The following is a 26,649-nucleotide window of genomic DNA, read 5'->3' on the forward strand; positions in this document are numbered from 1 at the left end:
ACACACAAGTAGGTTTGACCCCAATAACATTTTTTCAAATTTCAAGTGAAAATTTATATCTATTTGCACTTTCTTAACACTGAGTCACAAATTCATAGGAACCTTCTATTTCCCATGATTCTCTGAACAGGGCTTCTAAAACTGTAATGTTTTAGAATCTACTAGATATCTGACTAAATATGCAGGTTTCATTCAATTTGTCTAGAATTTGGTCCCAGATTTTAAATTTCTAATAAGCTTACAGGCTAATTTGAGTAACAAGGCTTGAGATTGGTCTTCACATAGTAAACCTATGTGTCATTTCCTAAATGACACTGATAGGTATTCCATGGAACATTTATTATGTCAAAATTTCTCTTTATATACATAGGTTATTTTTTTTTGTCTCAAAACACTTTCTATGACCAAAAAATTACATTTACTTTCTCCCAAGAATAAACTCTCTTCTTTATTATTAGTTTTTTTTAAATTTGGGTGTGGCATATAAATTATGTATGTGTATTATTATATTAGTATTATTATTTAAGTTCATTATATAAATATAATTGCCATTGAAATATTCTAATACATTAAGAGTTCAACTAGCTCCTACCTCATAATGAGTCTAAAGTCATTTCTGTATCTTTACCTAAAATATCATGGTGCTTTTTTGCAATATTATTAAAACCTCTTCTGCTTTCTGGAACAAAGAGATCAATAATATTACTATAATTTCAATATTATAGATTGTCTTTCTTAAGTCTTATATGATACCTAATAAAGTGAATGTAATTATTTGGGAGTCAAAACTATGCTGAAAACATGACCTTTAATAAGGAACATATTCAGTGGCTTAATCCATAAGAAGTAATATGCTAAATCTAATTCCAAAATGATCTTGTTTATTCACTAAATAGTCATTGATTGAGAATATTTAGTTAAAACAATAAAAAAGGAAACCAGTAATAGTTTTATCCTTTAATCTTATTAGATATTAGATGTAGCTAAAACTTGTTATATGTTTCATAAATAATAAAAGATCTATATAGAATAAATATTTGGCAGGATGGCAGCTGGAAAAATTAAACAAATTATCTATTGCTCACTCTTAAATTAACCCCCCCCAAATAAATTATATCCTTTTCAGTAGCTTTGCTTTCAAATTTCTTCATTCCATGAGTCACCACTATGGTCTGCCAAACTAAATATGTCTGTGAATGACTGGAAACTTTAATGGAAAGAAACATTAAACTCAAATATGTAGGAAAACTTAAGCTTCTTCATAGAAGACATTCATGGACAAATAGCAGGTCATGGAATGTGTGGAAACAGAAATAATGCATTGACAACATGTTTTGTTTGGGGTACCTTTTGAGTTAAGCAATACAGAATGCACAAAAACTTGAAAATATTATATAACTTCAAATTAAAATTGTCTTCAGAAAAAATATGCCCTTTTTTCTTTTGCTGTTGATTGATCCAATCACTAAGTTCTAGGAAGAGCCACAAGACTACAATCAGGTTTATCAGACTTGGGATAAAAACACTTCATAAAGGGGCAACCAAATTGGAACAGTGGTTAAGGGGGAGCCTCTTCAAAATATGTAATGATAAAATTAGTTACACTAACATACAACTTGAACATTCACCCTGAGTTTATAGATTGGGATGAGCTTATAAAAACTGTATCCAGTTGTGCAAAGAACTCTGTTCTGAGAGGAAAGCAACAGAATTGCTGCCCATCAAGTCCACCAAGCATATCTGGTGATTTCAAATACATTATCTTTTTTCTGTATTTCACTTCCTCACTTAGTGAAGGCAGTGTATTGAACATAGTATTTCTATGTCCTTCAAAGTTGTCTATTATACTTGGACAAATAGAGACTGCTTATGGCATTCTCTGAGGGTTAGTTCATATATTAAAGCATATTTTCCAAGATTAAATTTGTTTCATACTTTTCTATGCAACATCCTAAGATAACCTCTACTCCTTAGTAAATAACTCAGATGAAAAAAGAGAGACACTGACTTAGGTTATGTTCTTAAAATTATTTATTTTAGAGGTAGTGGTGACTTTTTGTGAGGACTCTGACATGAATTGGCTTAAATTTGAGCTAGAAACTTTCACTGGATAACCATGAAAGGGTACTACAAAGTGGCACATCAATTAGTCTTCTTTTTCTTGACCTTCAACCTTAAATTCTTAGACTTAATATTAGATTTAAGATTGAAGATAGGGGCCAAAGAGATAGCATGGAGGTGGGGCATTTGCCTTGCATGCAGAAAGATGGTGGTTTGAATCCCGGCATCCTGTATGATTCCCCGAGCCTGCCAGGACCGATTTCTGAGCATTGAGCCAGGAGTAACCCCTGATCACTACCAGTGTGGGACCCCCCCCCCAATAAAATAAGATTGAAGGTAGAGAATGAACAACGTTATGTAATGGAAGGTCATGGGTTACATTCTGATAACTGGTAAAAAAAAATAACCTTACAAGAACTTTTTCAACAGTAAGGTAAGAAGTTGTTAACACATAGGGTGCTGTGAAGTACATAAATAAACTTTGAAATATTATTTTTTATCCCGAAGAGTTCAAATTAGAAAATTCATAGCACCCATAACCAATATTTGTGTGACTCAAAAGTTTGTAATGTTAAATTTTGTGTCTGGCTGCTATTAGATGAGAAACATCTGGGATAGAAGAACAATAATATGGTCACTGTTCAATATGAAGAAACTCACAAATTTTATTTCATAAAAGTAATGTTCAAATAAGAAAATAAAACTATACTAAGTCAGGCTGGATGATTTTAGATGGGCAATCTGAAAGTGTGAAGACATTTCTCTAATTAGTAAGTTATATTCACCTGTTGAACACTGGTCTTTGAAGTTAAGCAGAAATCACCAGTAGCTAACTTGGGAGAATGAAAATCTTTTGCCTGCATGTGATGCCTTAGGTCTATCTTACTTTGTAAAAATTCTTTATGGAAACTCAGAGAAGTTAAGTGATAGCCCTCACTGTCAAACTACAAAGGAACTTGAATATGTGAACAGGAAATATGAACATATTTTTCTTTTTAATTAGTAAGATTGAGAAGACATATTGTCAACTTAACTTTCATAGGTTATAATTGTTTAAAAATCATTCAATTAAGAGTTAAATGTCATTAATGGATAAAGTTTAAATTGAATTAATTTGTGGGTAGTGATAAGAGGAACAAGTCAAAATAAACCATTCAATCCATTAATAGTAACTTATTTAATGGTTTCAAATTCCAAAGTTCTTCTAACATGATCCTCAAAAAAAAAACACAGAGATATTTCTCTTCATATTTTATTAGTGAGAAATATAAGACCCAAGGGTATTAAGTAATTTCTGAAAGGCCACAGAGCTATAAACCAAGATATCTGGGTAAGACCCAGGGTGAAGCTTCCAATTTACACAGTAATTCTACATTGATCCTCTCACTAGGCCTTACTTAAGCATATGGGGCTGGTTTCTGAGAAATAAAAAGACAGAAGGTTCACAAAATGGAAAAACACAAGAAAAGAGATTAATGTGTGTCCATGACCTTTGAAGCAAGTTTTTATTTTTTTACTCTGACAAACTGAGCTTGTTTATTATATGATCAAGAAGGGAAATACTACATATACTGAGGCTGAAGGCAGGTGATCTTCTTTATTTGTTCCAAGTAGTCACAATCACAGGTAAAATATCACAGTATTGCACTGCCCATTTATGCTTTTCCTTATTGCTATTATTAAAAATAAAATGCTATTACTATAGCTATACAATGAAAGGGAGTTCCCACAATAATTTTTTATATAACCTCTGGGAATAACTTTTCATTTTCAGAAGTCCTCAAAGCCATAGCTCTCGTTAAAGTGATCATAAACTCCTGATTATCCATAAACTGATGATTAATTTATGCATTACTTTTACTCATGCCTCCCCAACTTTTAATCAATTCTGTTGTCTTCTTTAAATTGATTAATGTTCAACTACCAAGGTGGGCTTTTGTTTCCTGTCTCAGATGATATCTGGAAATGCCTGAAAATATTTTGTGACTATCACACAGACTATCTGGCAACCACAGAATAGAAGCCAAGCATCCTAGTAAATATTCTATAATGCACAGGAAACTCTCCACTCCTAACAATGCATTACCTGCCCTGAAAGGTCAATAGCGTTGAGCTTGAGAAACAATGATGCCAATGGCACTGCCAGGAAAAGGTTAGTTGTAGGGAAGAGAAGGGAGAATGAAGAAGGATCTAAAAACATGTCACTTGGTCTCACAGATAGGCTGAGAACAAGAAGGAATGAGAAGAGAAGAGGCTGACAGTGTTCTCAAATCAGTTTAATTCGAAAGCCTAAGTCTTGGTGCTCCTTTCCCCAGTTTCACATATTAGTATGAGTTGGCCGCATAGGGATTGGCTCAGTACAGACTTTCTTAATCATTTGCCTCTGATGAAAGACCCATTTCATCAGAGTAAATGGCACAGAGGTATTACCATCTTCACAGCCATATTAACTGAACTGAATCTACAATGAGCATATTTTCAAGGTTTAAAACCCCCTCTGCCCCAACAACAGTCTTTAGAGACCTTCAAACACATCACAGAAGATAATCCAAAGAGATCCATTAAGTATTTGGTTGAAAGCTGCAACACTAAAAAAAAAAAAAAAAAAAAAATCAGATGTAAATTTCTTTTGACTGGGAGCCATCAAAGAAACCTCAGAACCAAAGTGTATCCAACAACTAGTCTCACTATTTCAGATTTTGCAGGAACAAAACATTACTAAGTCATTCCAAAGAGATTCTACCCAAACTGGCAATGGAAAGTGTGACCAAAGAATCAGAATAATACATGATAATAGTTAAATAGTTTTATGTAGAAAAATAGGCAGAAAAGCACTTTGTAAAATTTCTGAAGAAAGTGAAAAAGTGTGTGTTTATTAAATGTTTATTAGATTTTAAGTGTGTTTATTGAATTAAAGAATCAACAAGATCTATGTCTTTGAGTTTCAGTCTTAGGGTCTGACTAAACTATTGTCCCAGGGATTCCAAGTTTGAAACATCATCAATTTTACTTTCTTTGAAAAACTAAGAGTTTTTCAAAAGTGCCAAGAGTTTTAGGGTTATCAAGTAATTTAAATAAACAGGTTCTTAGGTGTCTTTTTTGGGGCATCATATGATTCCTTCCCCTCTCTTCCCTTTTCTTTTCTGACTTGTAAATGCTTACCCCTGGAGAAAGCCTGAACATTTAATGCAAAAGGTTTCAATTTAAAAGACTGTGTGGTCTTTGCGGGTTGCACAATTTCTCTTTGTGTCTGTGCTGCTACTGATCAAATATTGTAAAGCCATTAATTACCTTAGGACAAACGTAGAGAGCCATATGCAAAAGTCCTGGCTAATTGCATAAAGCTAAATACCAGCTATAAAGTAACTGAAGGATTTTCTTGGTATTTGAGGTTCAGTGAAAAAGTAAGAGGGACAGCCATGCCAAGAATGAAAAGCCAGAGCTTGCCAAGTGTTTCTTTAAGTGACTTTAGCCAATATGAGACTAAACAATGCATTAAATAGGCATACAACTTACTGCAGTTTATAAATTGCATTTCAAATAACAGCTTTTTGCTATATTTTAAACACCATCTCATGTGTTGTCATCTCTTTAGTCTAACAGCTAATAAGGTCTGGGGACTGGAACTTTGAAGGCAACCAAAAGTAATTCTTTGTGATGTAAGAGCTTGTTGATATTTCACACAGAGGTGCTAGATGGATCTCTGCCAGGGCAGCAACTCAACAACTTCAAAGAAATTACAACCATGGTTATCAAAAATGTCTGAATAAAAACTGAAGGATTTGGAGCACATGGTCGAAAGAATGAGGATTTTCCTTAGGAGAAATGCTGTGCCTGGCTTCAGTATCTGATTCATTAGAACGGGTTGTTAAGTGGGAAGATGACCTATAGAATAAAATGAATTCTTCACAGATGAGTTCCTGAAGAATCTTTTCATGTCACATGCTTTCCAACATCCTGGAACTCTCAATCCTGATTTGTTACTCTACAAGACATGTAAATCAAGGTGCATGGGCATAAACATTGATTTTACAATTAATGTGTGACTTAATACTAGTAGATGTTTAATTTATATACCTATTTTGTGTACTTACTTTTTCATCAAAATTTCTTGGGTGAAAAGGATTGTGAGTGGAAAAAGTTTTAGAAACTCTGTTCTAGACAAAGTTGATAAAAACAAAAACTTTGATTATTTGAAGAAGACTGAATTCTCTTACACTACAATAGGTCTAACCTAAGCTGCTACTTGTAAGATTTTCCAAGACCAAAATGAATGAGAGTTTGCCTGTATAAGTGAGAGGTGCTTGCATTCAACCCTACTGCTGTCTTCTAGACTATGTGGGGACTTTTAATTCTTCTTGATTCACTGACTGTCTTATGGTGCCTTGTGATCACTCTCTATCACTTTCTCCTAGTCTTCATTGAAAGATCTTAGGCCAAATTTATTTTTCCTTCTGCGTGAGGTATTTGAGAAAAACCAAGAATCTGTAAAAAAAAAAAAAAAAAAGCCCTTGTGGTTTGCTAGTGAAGAAGGAAGAAAACATGAAGTTGATATTAAAAGGGTCATCCTGAGATTATTAAGTGAGCTGCAGTGTTTTGAATGAGTGTTCAAGAATCTAGTCTGGAGATTCTTGAATAATAGTATCCTTGAATTAAAAAGACATTTTATATACACTGAGGAAATCCCATTGCTACTTGTGGATTTTTTCTAGGATGTAAAAATATAAGATCATTACATGGTTTTTACTCTCTCTTGCCTCAATTCAAAGATTTCAAAATCAATTGTGTCATCGAGAGTTTCCTTATCTTCATCTCAAAGATGTGGGTTGGGGAAGCATCTCCCTATAATATTACTCATGGAGCCTCAGTCTAGTGTACAAATAAACATACATTTTAGAGACAAAAGAGCTAGCCTTTAGTTTTATATTTTTTTGATAGTGGTAGGCACACTATCTCATGGTTCCATATGTCATGCTTATCCAATAAAGCTATATAATAACCCTCTGAGACTATGGAAAAGATATGGAAAGGAGAGTGGACACAACTGAATTTAAAAGAAAATTTCATCACACACCAAAGGACACACACAGGGAGAGGTTTGAGCTCAGACTGAAGTCTCACCCACACTCCCTGCAAAAATAGTGCTTCTTCCTTCTCCCCTGTGAGTCCTCTGATGTGTGATGAGATTTGATCCATCAGTGAAGCCTTGCCCAGGAAGGACTAGCCCATTATATGACACATCAAAGAGTGGTAAGTGCAGTTAGAGAAATAACTAAACTAAAAACTACCATGACAATGATATAGAGAGAAATACAATGCCTGTCTTGAAGACAGGCAAGGGATGGAGAGGAGAAAAATGGGGGACAATGGTGATGGGAAAGTTGCACTGGTGAAGGGGGGTGAGCATTTTATGACTGAAACCAAATTATGAATGTATTTGTTACCATACTGCTTAAATAAATTATAAATTTAAAAAGACACTCTAATTCTAAAACTGCCAAGTACTCTAATCCACGATTTATTCACTGTCTACTTTGTAAAAGTATCTGTTGACATATTTAATTCAACGTATATTAATACCAACTCATAGATTTTATGATGTCAGAAAGGAAGTTGTCCTTCGTTGATAATTTGACTATATCATTTTAATATGGTTTTTTATTCTTTCAATCTGCTTGTAAATGGTTACAGAGCTTATCTTTCAATGACTTTTAGTGCTTGGAGAATATAAAAGGCAAGTGGTGAGATTTTTTTTGTGTTGATTGAATGCCTGATTTTATCCTCAATGAAAAATCATGGTATGATAATGTCAATATATAATCAATACAATTTTCCTTTATTTCTAAAACGAAGTATGTGTATTTATATATTTTATAATTCAATTAAAAATAAACCAATGACTCAGGGCCTGGGTGGAAGTGTAGTGGTTAGGGTAATTGCTTTTCATGAGGCCAATCTAGGTTCAATCCGCAGCATCCTATATTGTCTCCAAGAGTGATCACTAAGTGCAAACCAGAAATACTCCTGTGCATATTAAATTAAAAATAAAGAAATAAAAATACTAAAAGCCAAGTTGTGTTATTCCTTAAACTAGTACATAATGGATATGACTATGGACACATTTTATTAGCTCTCCCTAGGGAAAGTGTATCATTAGATTACTAAAATATCATAATCATTACAGTAAGCTATGCATCAGATTCTAGAAGAGAAAGGAAGCTAACATGTATATGAAGTTCTATGCTAGGCAGTATCCCAAATGATCATGTTCTAATATACTAACTCATTTAATCATACCACCAATCTTTGAGGTAGGTCCCATTTTACATGAAGAAATTGAGAAAAGAGGATAACTATTTTGCTCCAGGCCACCCACCAAGTAGGCTCCTGAACTGAGATTTAAAGCCTGAATTCTTGGTAATAGAGGACATGCTTTTGCTTTTGCTCTCTTATTTTTATGTTTTATTTTTAATAAATATTCATTGGGAGGAGATCAACTTGAAAAATATATAATGTTAAAAAACACAATTTATTTTCTAATTTTGCACAGAGACCATCACTTTTTTTTAGTACAGATTGGATTATGCCTCAATGGAATCACCGGTTCTCTTGGGCATGTTTAAAGAGTAGTAGAAAGCATTTAGGGCCAATACAAAAACTCTTTGTTTTCCTTTAAGAATATCTGTGGCCTATTAATTTAGTGGTGCTAATGAGGCCAGGATCACAAGGTCAAATCCTACATGTGTGAATTCATTTCAAAGAGAAAAGTTTTTTCACAGCCATTGACAGTACCCTTAATTTCAACCAGCTGTCACACAAACACATTGTTGGTGCTCTACAATGTACTAAACCAAGAAATGCAAACAACCCAGCTCAAATATAACCAGACTCCCACTAATATGAATGGTGGTGAGTAAATTTTTGAATATTCTAAAAATTACATTCTTCTTTGATTGAAAAGACAATATCAATTGAATGAGAAAATATTTTTGGTCTTGACTTAGAAAACAAAAGATGTTTACTTGGCTTTTTCTAATTTAATAAAGGAAATCCAAAAATTGACCTATTCACTTGTTCTCAATTCCAGGAGAGTAAGTGTAAAGAAGGGAATTACCAGAAGAACTTTCTCAGGAAAGAAAAATGGCAATCTCTTTCTGGGAGATTATATGATCTGCTTTGGTCATAGTTGAGTTTCTAGTCCATCTCTTGGGTCTTGGAACCCATCTTAAAACAAAGCAAGGCAAAGAAGTTCTCCTTTTTCTTTATGTAGATGTTATGTCTTGTCTTTAGATTTAAATGAAGCAGTGCAAAGCATATAAAAAGAATTGAACTTTCTTTGGTCATTACTTTAATCCAAGGTTCTTCTTCTTTGAATAACACCAAATCCTTGTTCATTACAACCCAGACTATGAGTCTGTAAAAGTTAGAAAAGATTATTTTCTTTAAAACCCCCTTTTATTAAAATCAAGGACAACTCATCCTAGAAAGTTGAAATGCCTGCCAAAGTTGTATAGGAAATTAATGACAGTCTAGATGCTATTTTTTGATCCTTATATTTCAAATAAAGAAGCTTGAAATAAACAATAATTTATATGTGTGGAGATTGTTGCAATCACTAGCAATGAAATTTGTTGAAATATTCCACATAAACTCTACAAAACAGTATACCTTAGCACATGGAGAATACTTGTCCTTAATAAGTATGCACCAGAACTATGTTTTACAAAGGCTATAAACTAGGACTAGCAAAAGGAGTATCCAACATTCCTCTATAATTGATTTAGTTATCCCTTTTCCCAGAACTCCTAGGTAAAGTATATATGGTTTATTTAAGGGACAGTTTATAGCCTCTTAAAACTAAAAAGAACCCTAGAAACTCACTTTCTTTGGTAGCTTTAAATTGAAAACATCCAAACTGGTTGGTTTTATACTAACTTTTAAAGTATCTATAAGAAGAAAAGTTCCACAAGCACCCAAAGTACATGTTAAAATGGTTAATCACCATGGCTGTCAAATATTCTTCAATTTCACTGAAAATTCTTTTTCACTTATATGTTTCTCTCAACATGAGATAAAATAATAGACTGCCCTATAAGAGGATTCCTTTTGCCTAGCTATAGTTCTTTCCAAACCTGCCATCTCTCCTAGATCACCATTTTTCTTGCAGAAAGATATGTGCACAAGACAGGTTTAAAGGTTTTCTTACTCCAAGTCATAGATAAGAATTAGTAATTAGCTCTTCATTAAAACTTAATTTCATTATATGCCTGGGAAGCAGAATTAATTATAGAGAAACTGTTCCATATATTATGAAGATATTCACAAAATTGTTGTGAAGTTTGCTTCTACTGTGCTCTCACAGAAATGGGAGAGAAAAGGCTAGAGTGGTGGTGCAGCAGTAGGGCAATTTATCTTGCATGCAGCTGACCCAGGACAGACTGAGGTTCGATCCCCTGGGGTCTCATATGGTCCTCTAAGCCAGGAGCAATTTCTGAGCAAATATCCAGGAGTAACCCTTGAGTGTCACCAGGTGTGGCCCCAAACAATTCAAAACAAAAACAAACAAACAAAAGAAATGGGAGAGAAATAAGAGCGTACAATAACACTGTGGTAACACTATGCAAAATCAGCATTAAAAAACAACTTTATTTTGAAGATCTCTATGAGAGACCATTAAACTCTCGGCTCCACTGTCCTTGGTAGGGTTAAAAATATCTCTTCTTGTTAAGCATTTTATCCAGATAAAAATATACAGGTATGGAAACATTTTTTTAGATGTTTGATTTTCTAACTCAGGTCAAAACTGGCTTCCACTATTAAAAAAAATCTATACTTTTAAAGTAGATTTGAAGAAGCTTAAAATAAAAGGTACAATAGCAAACTTTGAAAATAAAAGTGAAAATTATGTGTAAATTAACAGGGGATAGAGGTGGGTAAAACTGTTTTCTACTAATAATTTTTTCAAAGATTTTAAATGCCTAAAGCTGACATCTCCAGACACTGTAAATCTCTGGGGACAAAAAGGAAACTTAATAAAATTTGTTGACAACAGTTAATGCTTATTGTCAGAATAATTGGCTCGGTCACAAAACAGACCATCTTTGTAGCTTGGGGAAGACAAAAATACAGCATCTAAATCATTATTAGTATACATTGCATTTAGTTAAATATTTATCAAATATCTGGGTAAATATGAGAATTGCACAAATCTTGCACAATCTTGGATGGCTCTAAAGACTAAGGTTGCAAACAAGTAATTTTATTTTATTTAAATGGTTTAGATTCTATTTAATCCCTTCAACCAACAAATGTGAGCTGTTTTATCAGCCCAGACTAGGACCTAAATGCTGTGATTCACTGTTAAATAAATATGACTTTTGACTGCCTATCATGAGGGTAGATGCTGATAGGTGAGTTCAAAAATGGGACAAAATATTTAAGAAATGCATAAGTGACTATAGTTTGTTCTCCCATGATTATTTTTTAACTTATGATACTTGATACTGCAAATTTTAATCTAACAAAATTTTTTAGTTACTTGAAAGCAATAAAGTCAATTTCTCATTCTAGACATTTTATGCATGCATAGTGCAGTGTTGGATACACAGAAAATGTTCTAATTAAGAATTTGAAGGGGCTAATATGCTTGGATAGGTTTCAAAAAGAATTGTTTAGTTTTCTAGAGAGTTAACAAGATACCGTTGCATATGAGAGTCTTTGTCACATAAAGAATTTATTTAAGAGGGGTGTTCTTTACATGACTGAAACCCAACTACAATCATGTTTGTAATCAAGGTGTTTAAAGAAATATATTAATAAAAAACATAAAAAAAAAGAATTTATTAGGGGTCAGAGTAGGGTATTTTCTTCACACATGCCAACTTGGGTTTGATCCATTGAGTCCCATATGGTCCTGTGAGCTTGCCAGAAATGATTCCTGAGTGTAGAGCCAGGAGTAACCCCTGGACACTGCCATGTGGGACCCCAAAACAAAAACAAAATAAATCACTTAGTTGTCACAGAATAAGGCAGAAACTTTGAAATTTTGATCTCAATGACAAAACAATAATAATGCATAGTTTACAAAGCCATTTTATATTAAATGTCACAGTCTACACATCAAGAATTGCCTTGTCTAACAATAAACTTTTAAGATACTAAAATAGAGTACAAAATTTTCTAGAAATTGGTTAGAGTAACAGAAAAAATCATTTTAATGTCTTAAAATTGTTTTTATTATATTTGTCCAATATTTCTAAGTATCTGGGGTCACATATAGTTTTCTAGAATGGGATCATTCTTTTTATATTAAATTCTCTAAAGTATGGGGGCTGGACCATATCTAGTAGTATTCAGAGTCTATTCCTGGCCCTGTGCTCAAAAATGCAACTTAACTTTACTCAGTGGGAATTCTATGCAGTGCTGGAGATCAAACCACGTTGATTTCATGCAAGGCACATTTCCTAATCCCTGTTTGAACTCCATGAACTCATAGGACTAAGCCATTCTTTCCATTCTCATTTTCATCATATAATGAAAACATCCTAGGCACTAGAGGACTCAATCCATGACATAGTGCATGGATGTAGCATGCCATGCCACATTACTAAATGTTATGTTGAATAAGACTATTCAACCTGGTGCATAACAGAAGACATAGCAAGGTGGGCAATCAGTTAATGAAATGGATCAAAGGAGTCATAAAGGTGGATTGTCAAGTAAAAAATATCTTGGACATTTTTTACTTAAGTGTGAAACTTGGACCTTTTTTCTTAATCAGTATCAACAAATAATAAGACATCACTGGGTGATGCTGATGTGACACTACCTTCCACAGAACATTTTACAGGCAAACAAGACTGCTATTTGGGAAGCACTCATCCAATGTACCTGTTCATTTGCACTGCAACTGAGAAGTTAAAAGAAGAGGAAACTGTCCAAAGTTTAGAAAGTGTGTCTCATTTTCTGTTACTATCTGTCTTCCAGTCACTGCATCCAGATTCTCCACAGACTCCCCCAGACACACACACACACACACACACACACATACACACACACACACACACGTGTGTGCACATGGGTGTTTTCTAGGAGGAAGATAAAAGAGACTTGAAATGTGGAGCTATTTAAAGCTGAGTAGGTAACTAAAGTAAGCTGTCTACACTTGAATGATGCATGTGAACTTCAAGAACGATTCATGCTAACCAAGGACCTTAGCATCAGTTTTCTGGAGCTCTCAGAAATTCCAAAGAAATCTACAAAATGAGATTGTGACTTTCAATCTGTGTTTATCCTGTGCAGAGACAGAAAACTCCAAGGTAATCACTTTCCCTTTGGGCAATATTGACTTTTGTTTGTGCTCATTATTTTCAAGCCTCCACTCTGTCTACATTTTTATTGACTGGAGACTTTTTAATCATCAGAGACCTACTTAGAGAGTAAGTGACCCTGCATTTGTCAGATACTCGTTTCCAGATGAAGGTATCGCTGGGAAGTCCCTAGGAGAAAAATAACAGCAACTTCAAAAAATCAAGATCAATTTGCATATATGGCACTTTAGTAAGGCTTACAGTTTAGAAAAAGTCTGAGTACTTGAGTAGGTGCAAACATGAGTGACATTCCTGGTGCTTTAGTGCTGGAGGGAGAGAGGCATCTGGGATGGGACCCCTTTATTTTTTCCCCCAAATTCAGATAAGATCTAACTCTTGTGCTCCAAATCACTTACTGCCTTACATAAACCTATAGATCTCCATGGATCTATATGAGCATGGGACCCTCCAGAAAATTCATTGCCTTCTGCTGTTGTTCTGTCCTGTCCTTTCACCAGAAAGGAGTGGAATGGCAGGGCAGGGCAGGGCAGTGAAAAATCAAGGTGGGAAAGATAGCAGTAAGGAATTCTGAGACAAAGTGGTAGGGAGGAAAGTTTCATCCTGTATCTGAAAAACTTGCCAGAGCTCATTTGAAACTTTCCACCTCCTGGAAGACAAGGAAATGCAGAAGCAAGAACAGCAACCTGCACACAGATGGGCTGTGTACAGTTACTCACACTTAGCTGCCTGTAGTTGTAAATCCACAGGGCCTCAAGGGGGAGGGCTACTTACTGAAATAAAAGCCCCTGTCACCACACACAAACTGAAGTGCGTCCACCAGCTCAGCCCCGCAGAGAGTCTCTGGTCCGGCAGAGGCAAAACTGGTAAAGGTGAGCAAGCACAGGATCATGTAGAAGAGATTCGAAGAGGGCTTGATGTGCATCTTTACCTGCCAAGGATATAGAGAGAGTCAGATTTCCTCATAGGCCTGGAACAGGAGGAGGTATCTGACCTCCCCTGGTTCCCCCACCCCCAATTTCCCATGACTGTCATCAATGAGAATACAGTCTCTGGTACAACAGATAACTGTACAACATACAACTGTATGGTAGACTGCCATGGACGAGTACATGGTGGCCTCAGTTTAGTTGTGTAACCTTAAGAAATCTGCCCTGATCTTCTTGATGGGTCCTTATTACAACTCAGTGGACCAGACTCATTTAGATATTTACTCTAGAAAGGGATGAAGCAACAATTGTGGAACCCTGTAACATGCAGAGATTTTAAATGATCTCAGGTGCTCAGGCCAAAGTTGAGAACAAATGCATTTTTTGCATTTAAATTCTCTAGTTTGTCCATCCACAGGTGACTTACACATTCATTACTGGAAGTAAACACACACATTCATACACACAAACAAAAAAATTAAAAAACAAAAGCTGGCAACTGGGGCTATGTGAAGCTTAAAGGATGAAATTACCTTGGCTAAGCAGACCCTACTGTTCCTGTATTCTCAAGCCCCTCAGATCAAGCCATATCAAAGATGGTATCAGGTAATGATATCAGGTGATGAGAGTGTCTCCCTTGAACTGGATTTAAACCCCACAGAGGCATCTCAGCTCCTCACCCTCCACCCATTTCTTAGAGAGACTTATTACCAAATCCATTTAATAGCAAAATATACTTGTTTTGGTTTGACTCGGTCAAATACACCCCTCCCACTACCACCACTAAGGGGATAAGTCCTTTAGTAGTTCAACAGATAAAAACAATGCTTAGGTTTTGTTTCTTTATGGGGATTCTTCCAGGAAGCCTCCTAAAATGAGTTGCTCTCCTCCCTCAGCCTCATTGATTTTCAGCAGTAGAGTTACTAGGAGGGAGGTAAGCAAAGTACTATATTAAAAGGCTTATAGAGTAATGCTGGGAAGCTGTCATATAAAATGCCTTTGGGGACCTCCCAGTAGTGGCAGCTCCATTCAATCCATTGCTTTTGGAAAAACATCTTTCGTAATTTTTTCCCATCCTTCCCAACTCTGTAAATTCTCAGCATAATGGCTCTGCATCTGCAAAAATCGGCTGCATTATTTTCATTAAGATTTTTATGTATGTGGATAGACCTTGTCCTCAGTCCCTGGAAAACGATCCTAAATCCCAGACTCTGGTTAACACAATGTAAATATTTAGTTCATGCCTGCAAAACAGTCAAAGACAGGGGGATATGTCATATATACAGACATCCAGAAATAAATACTCTTAGCTAGAAAGATGATAGTCTGAGGAGAGGGGCTAAAAGGTGATTTGAGGACCCTTAATTACTTATTATGTTACCAAATGAATGTCAACACACTCAGGGAATGCCTTATTGGTGAGAGTCCTGTATTCACTCTTATAAGAACATACTTCAAAGACTCGCATTAGCTACTGCAGGATTCTTTAATTTGTAAAGGCCTAGGCTAGATGAGCATAGGTAAGCAACTGTGTGTTGCCATTTACCTTTCCTGTGTTTACTGGTCCTAAACAATAAATACTATATGTGAAAGACAGGTGGAGTTCTTAGTCCATGTGGCTGTGAGTTCCTTATCCCATAATTTTCTCTCTTATGTGTTAATTTTTAAGCCTCACTGCTCTCTTGCTTCAAGCCTTTTTGGTCCCAGGCAAGTAGCACACAAACAGATACCTGAAGCAGTAGGAAGTGTCTGTCTTGGGCTGAATTTGGTGAAACCAAAAAACTTCAAGGACCCAGAACCCAAGAAGGGGATCTCCATCTAGTGAGTGAAGCTTTAAGTGTAAGTATTCTAAAATTTTGTTACTTGAGGTAATAATGAGGTAGAGAAATTCCAAAGAGGAGAAGTACATTTAATTCCTAACATCACTAATGTGCAATTCAGGAGAAAAAAATTTAAAAAGAAGCCTTTCAGCAAATATTCCAGGCTATTAGACAACACTGTCAACCTCTGGTCTTGCAAGGAACCTTTAGATTTGAAGCAATGGAAGAAAGATATCTTGGAATTAAGAAAGGCCCTCAGACAGGGGTCTCTGTATTGATTACTGTGTAGTCTTTTGGGGACTTAATTTAGTTTTATTCATCATAGTCAGAAGAAGAGGGACCTCAAATAGAGGAAGAGAAATTGCTAAAGGAAGAAACAGGCAGCACTGAAGATGGGGAGAACAAATCCTTCCAGTATTCTCACAGAGGTCAGATATTTGAACAGATCAAGAAAATTCATCCTAGATCACCACAAAGAGTAATAAGTGCAGTTAGAGAAATAACTACATCGAGAACTATCATAACAATGTGAATGAATGAGGGAAGTAGAAAACCTGTCTAGAGTACAGGCGGGGGTGGGGTGGGGAGGAGGGAGACTTGGGACATTGGTAATGGGAATGTTGCACTGGTGAAGGGGTTGTTTCTTTACATGACTGAAACCCAACTACATTCATATTAGTAATCAAGGTCTTTAAATAAAGATATCAAAATAAATGATGCTAATACTAAAAAAAATATTCATCCTGAGTGTGTAATAAAATTTAAAAGAAAATCACTCAGGGTTCTAGTAGATGTCATGACCTGTGTTTCAATGACCTCAGAACAACAATGGTCCCAGAATTTGTCAATTCAAATCATCTCAGTCATTTTATCTGACCTAGGAACAATACACAGGACCAGAAAGAGCTTGCAAATCCTTAAATGTGAAAAGCTAGAATTAAAATTTGGCACCTTATAACTGTTTGATTGTAAAAGCTTCATTTATAACAGCAAGATCTGTTACAACAATTAAAAGCATCCTTAAACATCCCAGGCATATTTCTGTCAAAGCCTGAAGAGAATGAATACCTCTTAAGGCAAAATCCTAAGGAAAATCTTTAACTTACCCATGGGCCTACTGTTCCTATGAGTTCTAAAACCATATATTTGGTAAAAAAAAAAAAATCCACTCGGGACATCAGAGTGGGACAATGGCCTTTGAATAACACAAAATTGGGTAAATTAAAAGAGCTTATAAAAATTTGTTTAGGTAAGAAACTTTTCTATAGTTCATGACTTTTGACTTTTATGATATGTAAGAAGACAAGGATATGGAAAAATCTGGCTGATTTAAAAATAGTGAATACAACAATTTAACCTATCAGACAGTTATAGACAAGCTTCCCTCACTGAGTGATTTCTAGAAATTGGAGATTACAGTAACTGGTTTAAAGTTTCCTTATTATTCCTTTGGTAGACCCGACTGCCTCTAGTGCAGTCTCTATGTCTAAGAGAATATTAATTACCTCTCTCAGAGAAGGAGAACTGATAATGGTAATATCTCACTGTCTTATATTGACAAATAATAGGCCTACTAATCACTGAACACTTTGACCTATTTCCATTTAAGATATATAATATCAGAGTCAGGTGTGTGAGTTTGAGAAACATGGGACAAAGTTTCAATAGGCCTATTGGGCTAATTTTGCCCTGGGAACTATCCTTTCCTTTCTCAGCCCCGCATCAGTTCCCTTCCTGCCACTCTAGATGGATCAGAATAACAGCTGGAGCAAATTGATTGATCAACTGTGTGTGTGTGTTGGACACCTCTATGTTTTAGTCAATTGTGTCTGTCTGTGTGAAGAACATGGAATACTAAAGCCAAGTTGGAATCAGAAATAGAAATTCTCAGGTACACACCTGGGCAAGTCAATGAACAAATAGGGTAAAAAGCATAATCACTAGAAAATAATGATATATAAACCAACAATTTAAAAAGTCTAGGTGCTCTATTTATTTACTGAGACCTTAGCATACAAAAAGTAAGATAAAAAGTGTTCTAATCTGACTCCTGAGACCATAAAGAAATTGAAATTCTCGGGGCCAGAGCTATAATACAGTAGGGCATTTGCCTTTCAACGTGGCTGATCCAGGACAAACCTTGTTTCTATCCCCAGCATCCCATATGTCCCCCAAGCCAGGAGCGATTTCTTTATTTATATATCTAAAAAATATATATACATATATATACATATCCATATATGTATATATATTATTTTGTTTAAGAACAGTGATTACAAACAGGACTTTAGTTGGGCTTCAGTCACTAAAAGAACACCCCCCCTTCACCAGTGCAACATTCCCACCACCAATGCCCCCCATCTCCCGCCTCCCACACCCCCGGCCTGCATTCGAAACAGGCATTCTACTTCTCTCATTCATTAACATTGTCATGGTAGTTGTTTTTGTATTATTTCTCTAACTGCACTCACCACTCTTTGAGGTGAGTTTTATATCAGGAGCGATTTCTGAGCGCATAGCCAGGAGTAACCCCCGAGTATCAGAATGTGGTCCCAAAACCAAAAAAAAAAAATTTAAAATTGAAATTCTTGATCTAAATAACCTACTGGGACAAATAAAATGTGTTGCACCTGGAATTTTTGAGCATCAGAACCTGCACTCTTTAGAAAGAGCTGCAGAACTGAGTCAAAGTTAAAATGAGACTAACTACAGAATTGTATCTTGCATCTTTAAGTCAATTTCAGTTAAGTAGTTTTACAAAAAGAGGTATAACTTTAGCAATACTGGAAATTCTTCAAAACTATTAACACTTAATCAAAGGGTTTTGGTTTTATAAAAAGTGTGAATGCTTAAATGTTTTCTTTCACTGCTATCTAAAATTTTAGTAAGAAATGAAAACTTCTGTGTTTAAGTGTAGACATTTCCTTGCTATGCATGAAATTATTAGAATATTTGGGCCCAAATATTTAGAAACTAGTACTAAATCTAATAAACCAAGATGTTAAAAATCTATAGATATTTAGTCTCTAAAGTTTTTGTCAATTTAAGCATTTAATGGTTCTAGGTGGGCTGGATTAAAACTCCTTCCAGATAAATTAGTCACCTATTTTAGTGAAAGATCAAAGAAAGCCAACTGCTATCTTGAAGGACTATATCTTGTGTTAACACAGATTGAAGAAAAAAAAATGGGGGCCAGGGGGGAAGGAACAAGATCGATTTACTATGCAAACTGCTATGAAACCTCCACCTTTTTTTTAAAAAAATAATATATGTATTTGAGCACCATGACTACAAACATGTTTGTAATTAGGTTTCAGTTATAAAAAATGAACATCCCACTTCACCAGTACAATCTTCCATTCACCAATGATCCCCATCTCCCTCCTCTTCACCCCTGCCTGTCTTTGAGACAGGCTTTCTACTTTCACTCACTACCATTGTCATAATAGTTGTTAGTGTAGTTATTTCTCTAACTACACTCACCACTGCACCCACTCTTTGTGGTAAGCTTCATATTGTGGTCAGCCCTTCCAGCCCTCATCTCTATTGTCTCTGGGTATTATTACAATAATGTCTTTTATTTTCCTTATGTCCCATAGATGGGTGAGACTATTCTGTGTCTATCTCTCTCCCTCTGACTTATTTCACTCAGCATAATAGGAAAAACTCCACCTTTCTTGAATTTTCATTCAAAACCAAGGATTGGCTGTACAATGAAAAAAAATTATTAGCGTCTGATCTCAAATTTCTTGGAAAATAAAAATATGCAAAATTTAATAAGATAAGAGGTTAAATATGTGACATGTGATTATATAAAAGCTACAGAAGTAAATTTCGAGGCATATAATAAATGGAAGTATTTAGAAAAAAATTCTGTCTTAAAGTGAAAAGGATTGGTTTTGAAAAATGCTACAGTATAAAATGAATGTAAAAGAATCTATCAAAGGCTTCAGCATTATATCTTAAGGAAAGAAATTATGGTCAAACTAAATTCTTAAAATAGGATCTTTAAATGGTATCTGCAGAATTATTTTAATACTTTTTAATACTTAGGTTTTGAGGAAGTTTGTGAAAAGGTGTCTAAGGTAGATATTCCAGAATATAGACTTCTTCTGGAACTAAGAACAAAACTGTAGTATAATTAAAAAATATTGGTGAGTAAAATAATTATAAGAAAGCAAGATTTTTCACATGGAACTGGAAGAATCAAGCAATCACGATATTATTATTTAAAGTGTATGTCTGACCTTTATAGGTGTTAACAATATTTTCTTTTGTCACTAATTAAATCAATAAGGGCCAACAACTAGGTAACAATGGATGGCTCTGACTCAAGAAACTATACAGCCCTATTTGTCAAACTTTTGTTGACCTGGCTTTATAGCCCATAAAGCACCAGTTCATTCATGCTTATGTTTTCCTTAGCATAGGTGATATATTAAACCCTTAAATTGTTATTCCAGTATTAATAGAACAATTGACTCAAGAGTAGCTCCTTATAAAAACCAGAAGGAATATTCAATTAAATATCTTGACTATTTAATAAATAAGAATACAATTGTGCTATAAAAGTACAACTCAGGATTAATTAAGTACTCTAAACTATTTTCAGGAATTGTTAGGAGACAAACATTTGGTTGGTCTACTTTGGACATTCCCATATATGGGTTAAGTAAATTATCCCCATAGAGGGGATAAGTAAATTTCTAAGTTAATAATTCAATAAGTTATTAAGTAAATATTAAAAGGTGGTCATTGTTTCTGAGAGGAAGTATGTGGTCAGAATAGTGCAAAATATAGTGCTGTGATACCATGAAAAAAACTGCACCCTACAGGCACCCTAAAGTGCTCATTCTTCTTTACCATGGAGACATTGTTAAAGCATAAATAATAATAGACCAATTAAAATCTCTTAGTAATGCTCAAAAGGCTCCATCTAATTTATATCAATAGTAAGTTTCTGTCATTGTTTTACAATTACCAGGACACATGCAAGAGAAATTGTGGCCCTTAGCCCAACTTTTGCTTCTATTGTTTGCCCTCCAATGGCTCCTAGGCTTTACTCCTTTGATGAAAATGTTAATGATCTCTGGCAGATAAATGTTAACTCCAGTCTTATCTTTTGGTCAGCAGGCCTATGTATTCCCTACTTTAGATAAATTATTCAAAAATTTAAAGGGCTCAATCTTTATCTGGGAGCAAGCAAAATATGTCCTTGACTTTCTATATTCCTATTTCGTAGTTATAGGTATCCTTAAAAGTATTAAGGCAGACAATAGGCCCAGCATATGTGTCTCAAAATCTTAAGGCATTTTTCAACAATGGTCTAGTAAACACTCTACTAGCATCTCTTATAAAGCTATCAGAGAAAAAGCCAAAGATTTACTAAAAGCACAGTTGCAAAAAAAAAAAAAGAAGAAAGAAAGAAAGAAAGAGAGAGAGAGAGAGAAAAAACAAAGAAATAAATAAACAAATAAATAAAGAAAGAGAAAGAAATAAATAAAGAAAGAAAGAAAGAAAGAAAGAAAGAAAGAAAGAAAGAAAGAAAGAAAGATAGAAAGAAAGAAAGAAAGAAAGAAAGAAAGAAAGAAAAAGGGAGAGATCAGGAGTCGCCCAGGAAATAAATAAAGCCTTACAATTTACATAAATCTCTTACAATGTGTTTACCTAAGAACTATTGATTTCTTTTTTTACTTACTTAATGCTCAAGGGGCTAAATGGGTCCCTATTAAGATACCTAGGGCATGGCAGTCTCCCCCTGGATGTTTGTTAAATAAGATTACAAAAAATCTCAAAGTTATATATTAATGCTCATTTTGAAAATCAAGAGACTAATAGTAGTAACTGCGTTCTTGTTGGAACTGTTCTTGGAACTGCCCTCCATCAGGAAATCCAAACTGTCCTTTTTGTTAAGAACTGGCACAGAAATACTCATTTATCATAACACAATAAACAACAAATTGATGCTAAAATTACTGTTCAAATAACAGATCTACAACAAGCAGTGGTTTCTGGAGATAAAAACCAACAATAGTAAATCCAAGCTCATTTAAAATGTAATTGGAATTATAGTCAGTTAAGTGTAACCCCTAAAATATATAATAAAATATAACATTCTGGGAGCCAATTAGCAACCATTTGCCTAATTAAGGAACTATTTCTCATGATATACAACCTTGGTATCAAGAAATATTTTATACTTTTTTCATTAATTAAAAGTTCTTTCTAGTAGTGATCTATCTACATGAATCTTCATCCACTAAATCTCCATCCACTAAAACAATTCTAGCAGTTCTCTTTTCATTTCAATCATTATATTTTCACTGTTCTTTGTGGTCTGGAGGAGCCATTGGCAGAGTCCAGGACCATGAAAAAACCAGAAGCTCAAGTGCCACCAGCAGGCCTGAGACATTGGCCATCATGAAGTTACTATCCCATTGAGAACATCACAGAATGAGGGATATATATGTTGGATATATAGACATGCAGGAAATAAATCTGTTTAGCTTGAAATTGATAGTCTGAGGGGAGGGGCTGAAAAGGCGAATTAAGGACCCTTAATTACCAATTACCTGAGTCCAGCACCCTTAGGGTGCTGTATTTATTCTCATTTCTATTCTCCCAGAAGACTTTTGCATTAGCTACTGCAGGCTCCTTTGATATGTAAAGGTCTGGCTAGGGTAGATTAGCATAGATAGGCAACAGTTCATTAACATTTGTCCTTTTTTCTGTGTTTACTGGTTCTAAACAATATGTACAGGAAAGACCGGTGAGGCTCTCAGTTCCTAAGGCCCCAATTTCATGCTTTTCTCTCTTCTGTCTGTCTTGTTTTCTTAATCCTCATGATGCCCCTGCTTCAGACCCTTTCACCTAACTCTGGTCACCAGCAAAAGATGACAAGCACACCCAGTTTATAAAACTTCATAAATAATGAGCATAAAACAGAAGCTGTGATAGCTACCTTGAGCATTTTTTTCCTTTTCCAACAGAATTTCCATGTAGAATCCTTTCACCTCCCCTGAGCCGAAGCCACTACTAGAGTGTTCTCTGCTTTTCAGCAAGTTTGCACTCAGGCTTATTCTGCCTAGTTATAACATGTGTGGTGGTCCCCTCCCAACACTTTTGAATAAATGGTGGGAATTTCTAGTACCTCAGTAAATCCCAATCCATTATCCTTTTCAAAAGAGCAAACATATTTTTGATTTTTTTTGGAATATGCCTCTATGCACTGACAATGGGCCAGCTCTAGAATATATACTATTCTAGCAATCCTTTCTCCACCCACCCTCTTCATTGAGTCTATAGTAACATTAGAATTGGTGGAACCCTTTCATTGTAAATGCATTCAAATTCTTTAATTCTAGAGAAATCTTGGCAAATTACTTAATTTTTTTTAATTTAGTCAGATGAGCCCTTCATAGATATCTGCACTAGACTTTAATAGTTTTTATTAATATTACACACTTAAACTCAAAAAAATGAATCTCTGGTGTTTACAATTTTAAGATTTATTTTTAATAATTTTTCTTTTCTTGTTTTCTATTCTTGATCCCACTCTCCACTAATCCCCCCTTGACAGTTATATTGTCAGATAAGTATTAGCTCATAGTTTTAGGATAAATAGAACCCCTGGTGCCTTTTTCTTTATGTTAGACAACAATCTGGTACATCAGAGAATCGATCACATCGCATTCTGTTCCCAAAAGAAAACAATAATGAACTTGTTGAGGAGTTGAAGGTTTGAAACAAGTGGCCCCATATGTCAATCATGTCCAGGGCCTCTTATTTTGTAAGAAAACAGAAGACATAAAGGCAGTGAGGGGAAGGGTATTATAGAAAAGCAGGAAGAGTTAGAATGAGCTAAAAAAAATCAGACAGTTTATTCTCAAAAAATCATTCCTAAATCCAAATTCACAAAGACCTCTCCTTGATCACAAACAAAGAACAATTGAATTGAGATGTCTGAATTATATTAAAAATGTCCAGCAAAAACTTGGGGCAGCAGTGATTGAAAAAAAGGAAATACTCACTTTAGGTGTACCCATTTTGGGCTTTCCTGGATCTTTAACACAGGTCAAAGTGAGTATGATGAGGCTGCTGTGAATAGCAAAATGAATGACTTAAAAACATGTGCTGCTTTGTGGGTGGGGTTTGTTAAAGCATCTAATTACACATGGACACCCAGCAGGTGTGCTACCACTGCTTTCTGTCTATTCAGATAATGAACAAATTGCACAGCTAGGCTTTGAGTCCATCTCCCACCTCTCATTTCCTCCCAGTCCCTATTGTATACTAATTGAGACTCCAATCTTTTCTCTATTCTCCTTCCTTTGCTTCCAGCTTTGGGAAATACCTCGAGACTTGGGACACAATCAGGGCTTGGGCTCTTTCTCTAGACAGCACTCACTCCCTTGAATCACATTGAAAAGATCTCACAGCTCCCTCAGAAACTATTTCCTGCTCTGAGTACAGAGCAGACAACTTCACATTAGCTGTCCTAAAAAGTTCAGTATACCCACCTTGAAAAGTTCCTTAGAGACTTTTTTAAATGTGTAATGAGTTGCAAAGATCGCATTCAACAATCTATAGTGATCATCTAAATAAAGGCAAAATAAAATCCCAGGTGCTAATTCATCAGAAGATAAACATATATAAATGAACATATATATAAGTAAATACATACATGCATATACAGATTCTCATAAATACAGATATGTGTCTTTAAATATTGCATTTACTCTGTGGGTGTACTGATGCATTGCTTTTTGTTTCCATACAATATGTATGTATACACCCAGGCATAGTCACATGCTGAGACACACAAACATTGACTTCATTTCTTTAAAAAGCAAGTTTGCCAGCATTCTGCTTCAGCATCTCAAAGGCAGCAGAATCAGGTGTCACAAGGCTGATTCTGTAACTCTCCAGCCCCTTACTTGTCTAGGAAAAGTGCTAGCAGTGGAGTATTTGAAAGCAGAGGAAGAATGCTGCTCTCAGTGGCAGAGATGTTAAGTGAATTGAGCCCTCTGGCAATGCATAGAAGAGTCCGTGACAGGTGACTTAAAAGTGTTTGCAAATTGAAAAAAAAACCACATTTTAAAATATATCATTTTGCTTAGAATGGAAATTTTGAAAAAGAGCCAGTGATTGGAAGCAAAAAACTGGTCCACTGACACAGGCAGCCAATTCACCTAAGAGAGTTTACAACTCTGAGCGTTAAAAAATAAAACAAAACAAAACACCAGAGCTTTACAGCACCAGCCCCCTGAATCCAAACTTCACTGGAGAAAGCCTTCTTCCAAAGAGAAAAGTTGGATAAGCAGTTGCTAGAAAGTTTCCACTTTCAGTCTACTGTATGCATTTGTTTAAATTAGCCGAATATGCAAGGTCAGCAAGAGTTGTCAACACATTCTTTTTCAGCAGGGCAAATTAAACTGCACTTTAACTTTCACTCTCCGGGCTTAAGTGCAAACAGTTCCGGGACCTGAGCTCCAAAGATCATATTTAAAAAGCTTTAATAACATCCCAAATGTAACTCTTTGTATGTGGCATGCCTTACAATAAAAACTCCGGACAAATTACACACACACACAACACACACACACACACACACACACACACACACACACAAACAAGATATTAAAAATAAAACATTGCACCTGCAAAAAAAAAAAAATCCAAAATCTCCTATCTATGTCTTCTAGCCCTTCACCATAGATAGGATTTAAAGGAATCTTCTATAATGATCCTGAAGCCTGCAGAAGTACCCTAGCAATTAGTTTTCACACATACAGATATCTGTGCACAGGCATTTCATCTCCCGAAGCAATTTTTTTCAGATCCTACAGAATTGCATATTCAGCAATTTATAAATAATTCTCAATTCTTAAACAATGAACATTTAAAGTGAACAACACTCCTAGGCAGAAGCAAACAGTACACAATTAAAACAAAATTCCCCAATGACTAAAAGAGTAAGAAATATTTACCTTCCAGAAATCACAAAAGCAGCACTTAAAATAATTGGGTTGGAAGACTGCTGATTTTCCCCATTGCTTCTGAAGTGCAAAGTCTGGAAATGAATTGGTTAGCAGGAATAATGAGGCAAAAAGAAATCCAGAGAGATGGGAGATGTGAAGAGCAATGTCACATTTCAATTTTGAGGACTTTATTCCATTGCGCAGGCTCTATCTGCTCTGAATTTAGCAGTGACAGTGAGATTTAGCAAACAGAAGAGGGATTTAGAGAAAATCCTCACATTTATCTACAAAACACAGACACTGTAGACAGGAAACAGCTGGGGGAACATTTGCCTTCTCTCTCTCTCCCTCTTCTGGCAAAGTTATCGAGTAAGGACTTTTTTTGGGCATGGTGACAAATAACATCATACCTTTGCATTTTAAAACTAGAGCACAGAAGCATTTTTTTCCCCTTAAAAGAATGTGTGTTAGTGACAGGCTTAGCAGACGTTAAAATACTGATGTTGCCAGAGAATATAAGAATCTGTTCTCT

At 35.2% G+C, this 26,649-nt stretch overlaps 1 protein-coding gene across 2 annotated transcripts in view; it reads right to left on the reverse strand.

Moving 5' to 3' along the window:
- The window catches only part of IGF1 (insulin like growth factor 1), an 84,678-nt gene extending 58,233 nt beyond the window's left edge, over nt 1-26,445 (reverse strand). The window contains exons 1-2 of one of the 2 annotated variants that reach the window (XM_049783184.1): nt 26,127-26,445; nt 14,163-14,319 (exon numbers count right to left, since the gene is read on the reverse strand). In XM_049783184.1, the coding sequence (XP_049639141.1) occupies nt 14,163-14,313 (151 nt within the window). In that variant the 5' untranslated portion in view covers nt 14,314-14,319; nt 26,127-26,445. Of the gene's footprint in view, nt 1-14,162; nt 14,320-24,167; nt 24,202-26,126 lie in introns of those variants that run through there. The other variant, XM_049783183.1, reaches the window with a different exon arrangement.
- Nucleotides 26,446-26,649: the final 204 nt, after the last annotated feature.

Source organism: Suncus etruscus, chromosome 11 (genome assembly GCF_024139225.1).
Source record: "Suncus etruscus isolate mSunEtr1 chromosome 11, mSunEtr1.pri.cur, whole genome shotgun sequence".
Lineage (NCBI taxonomy): Eukaryota > Metazoa > Chordata > Mammalia > Eulipotyphla > Soricidae > Suncus > Suncus etruscus.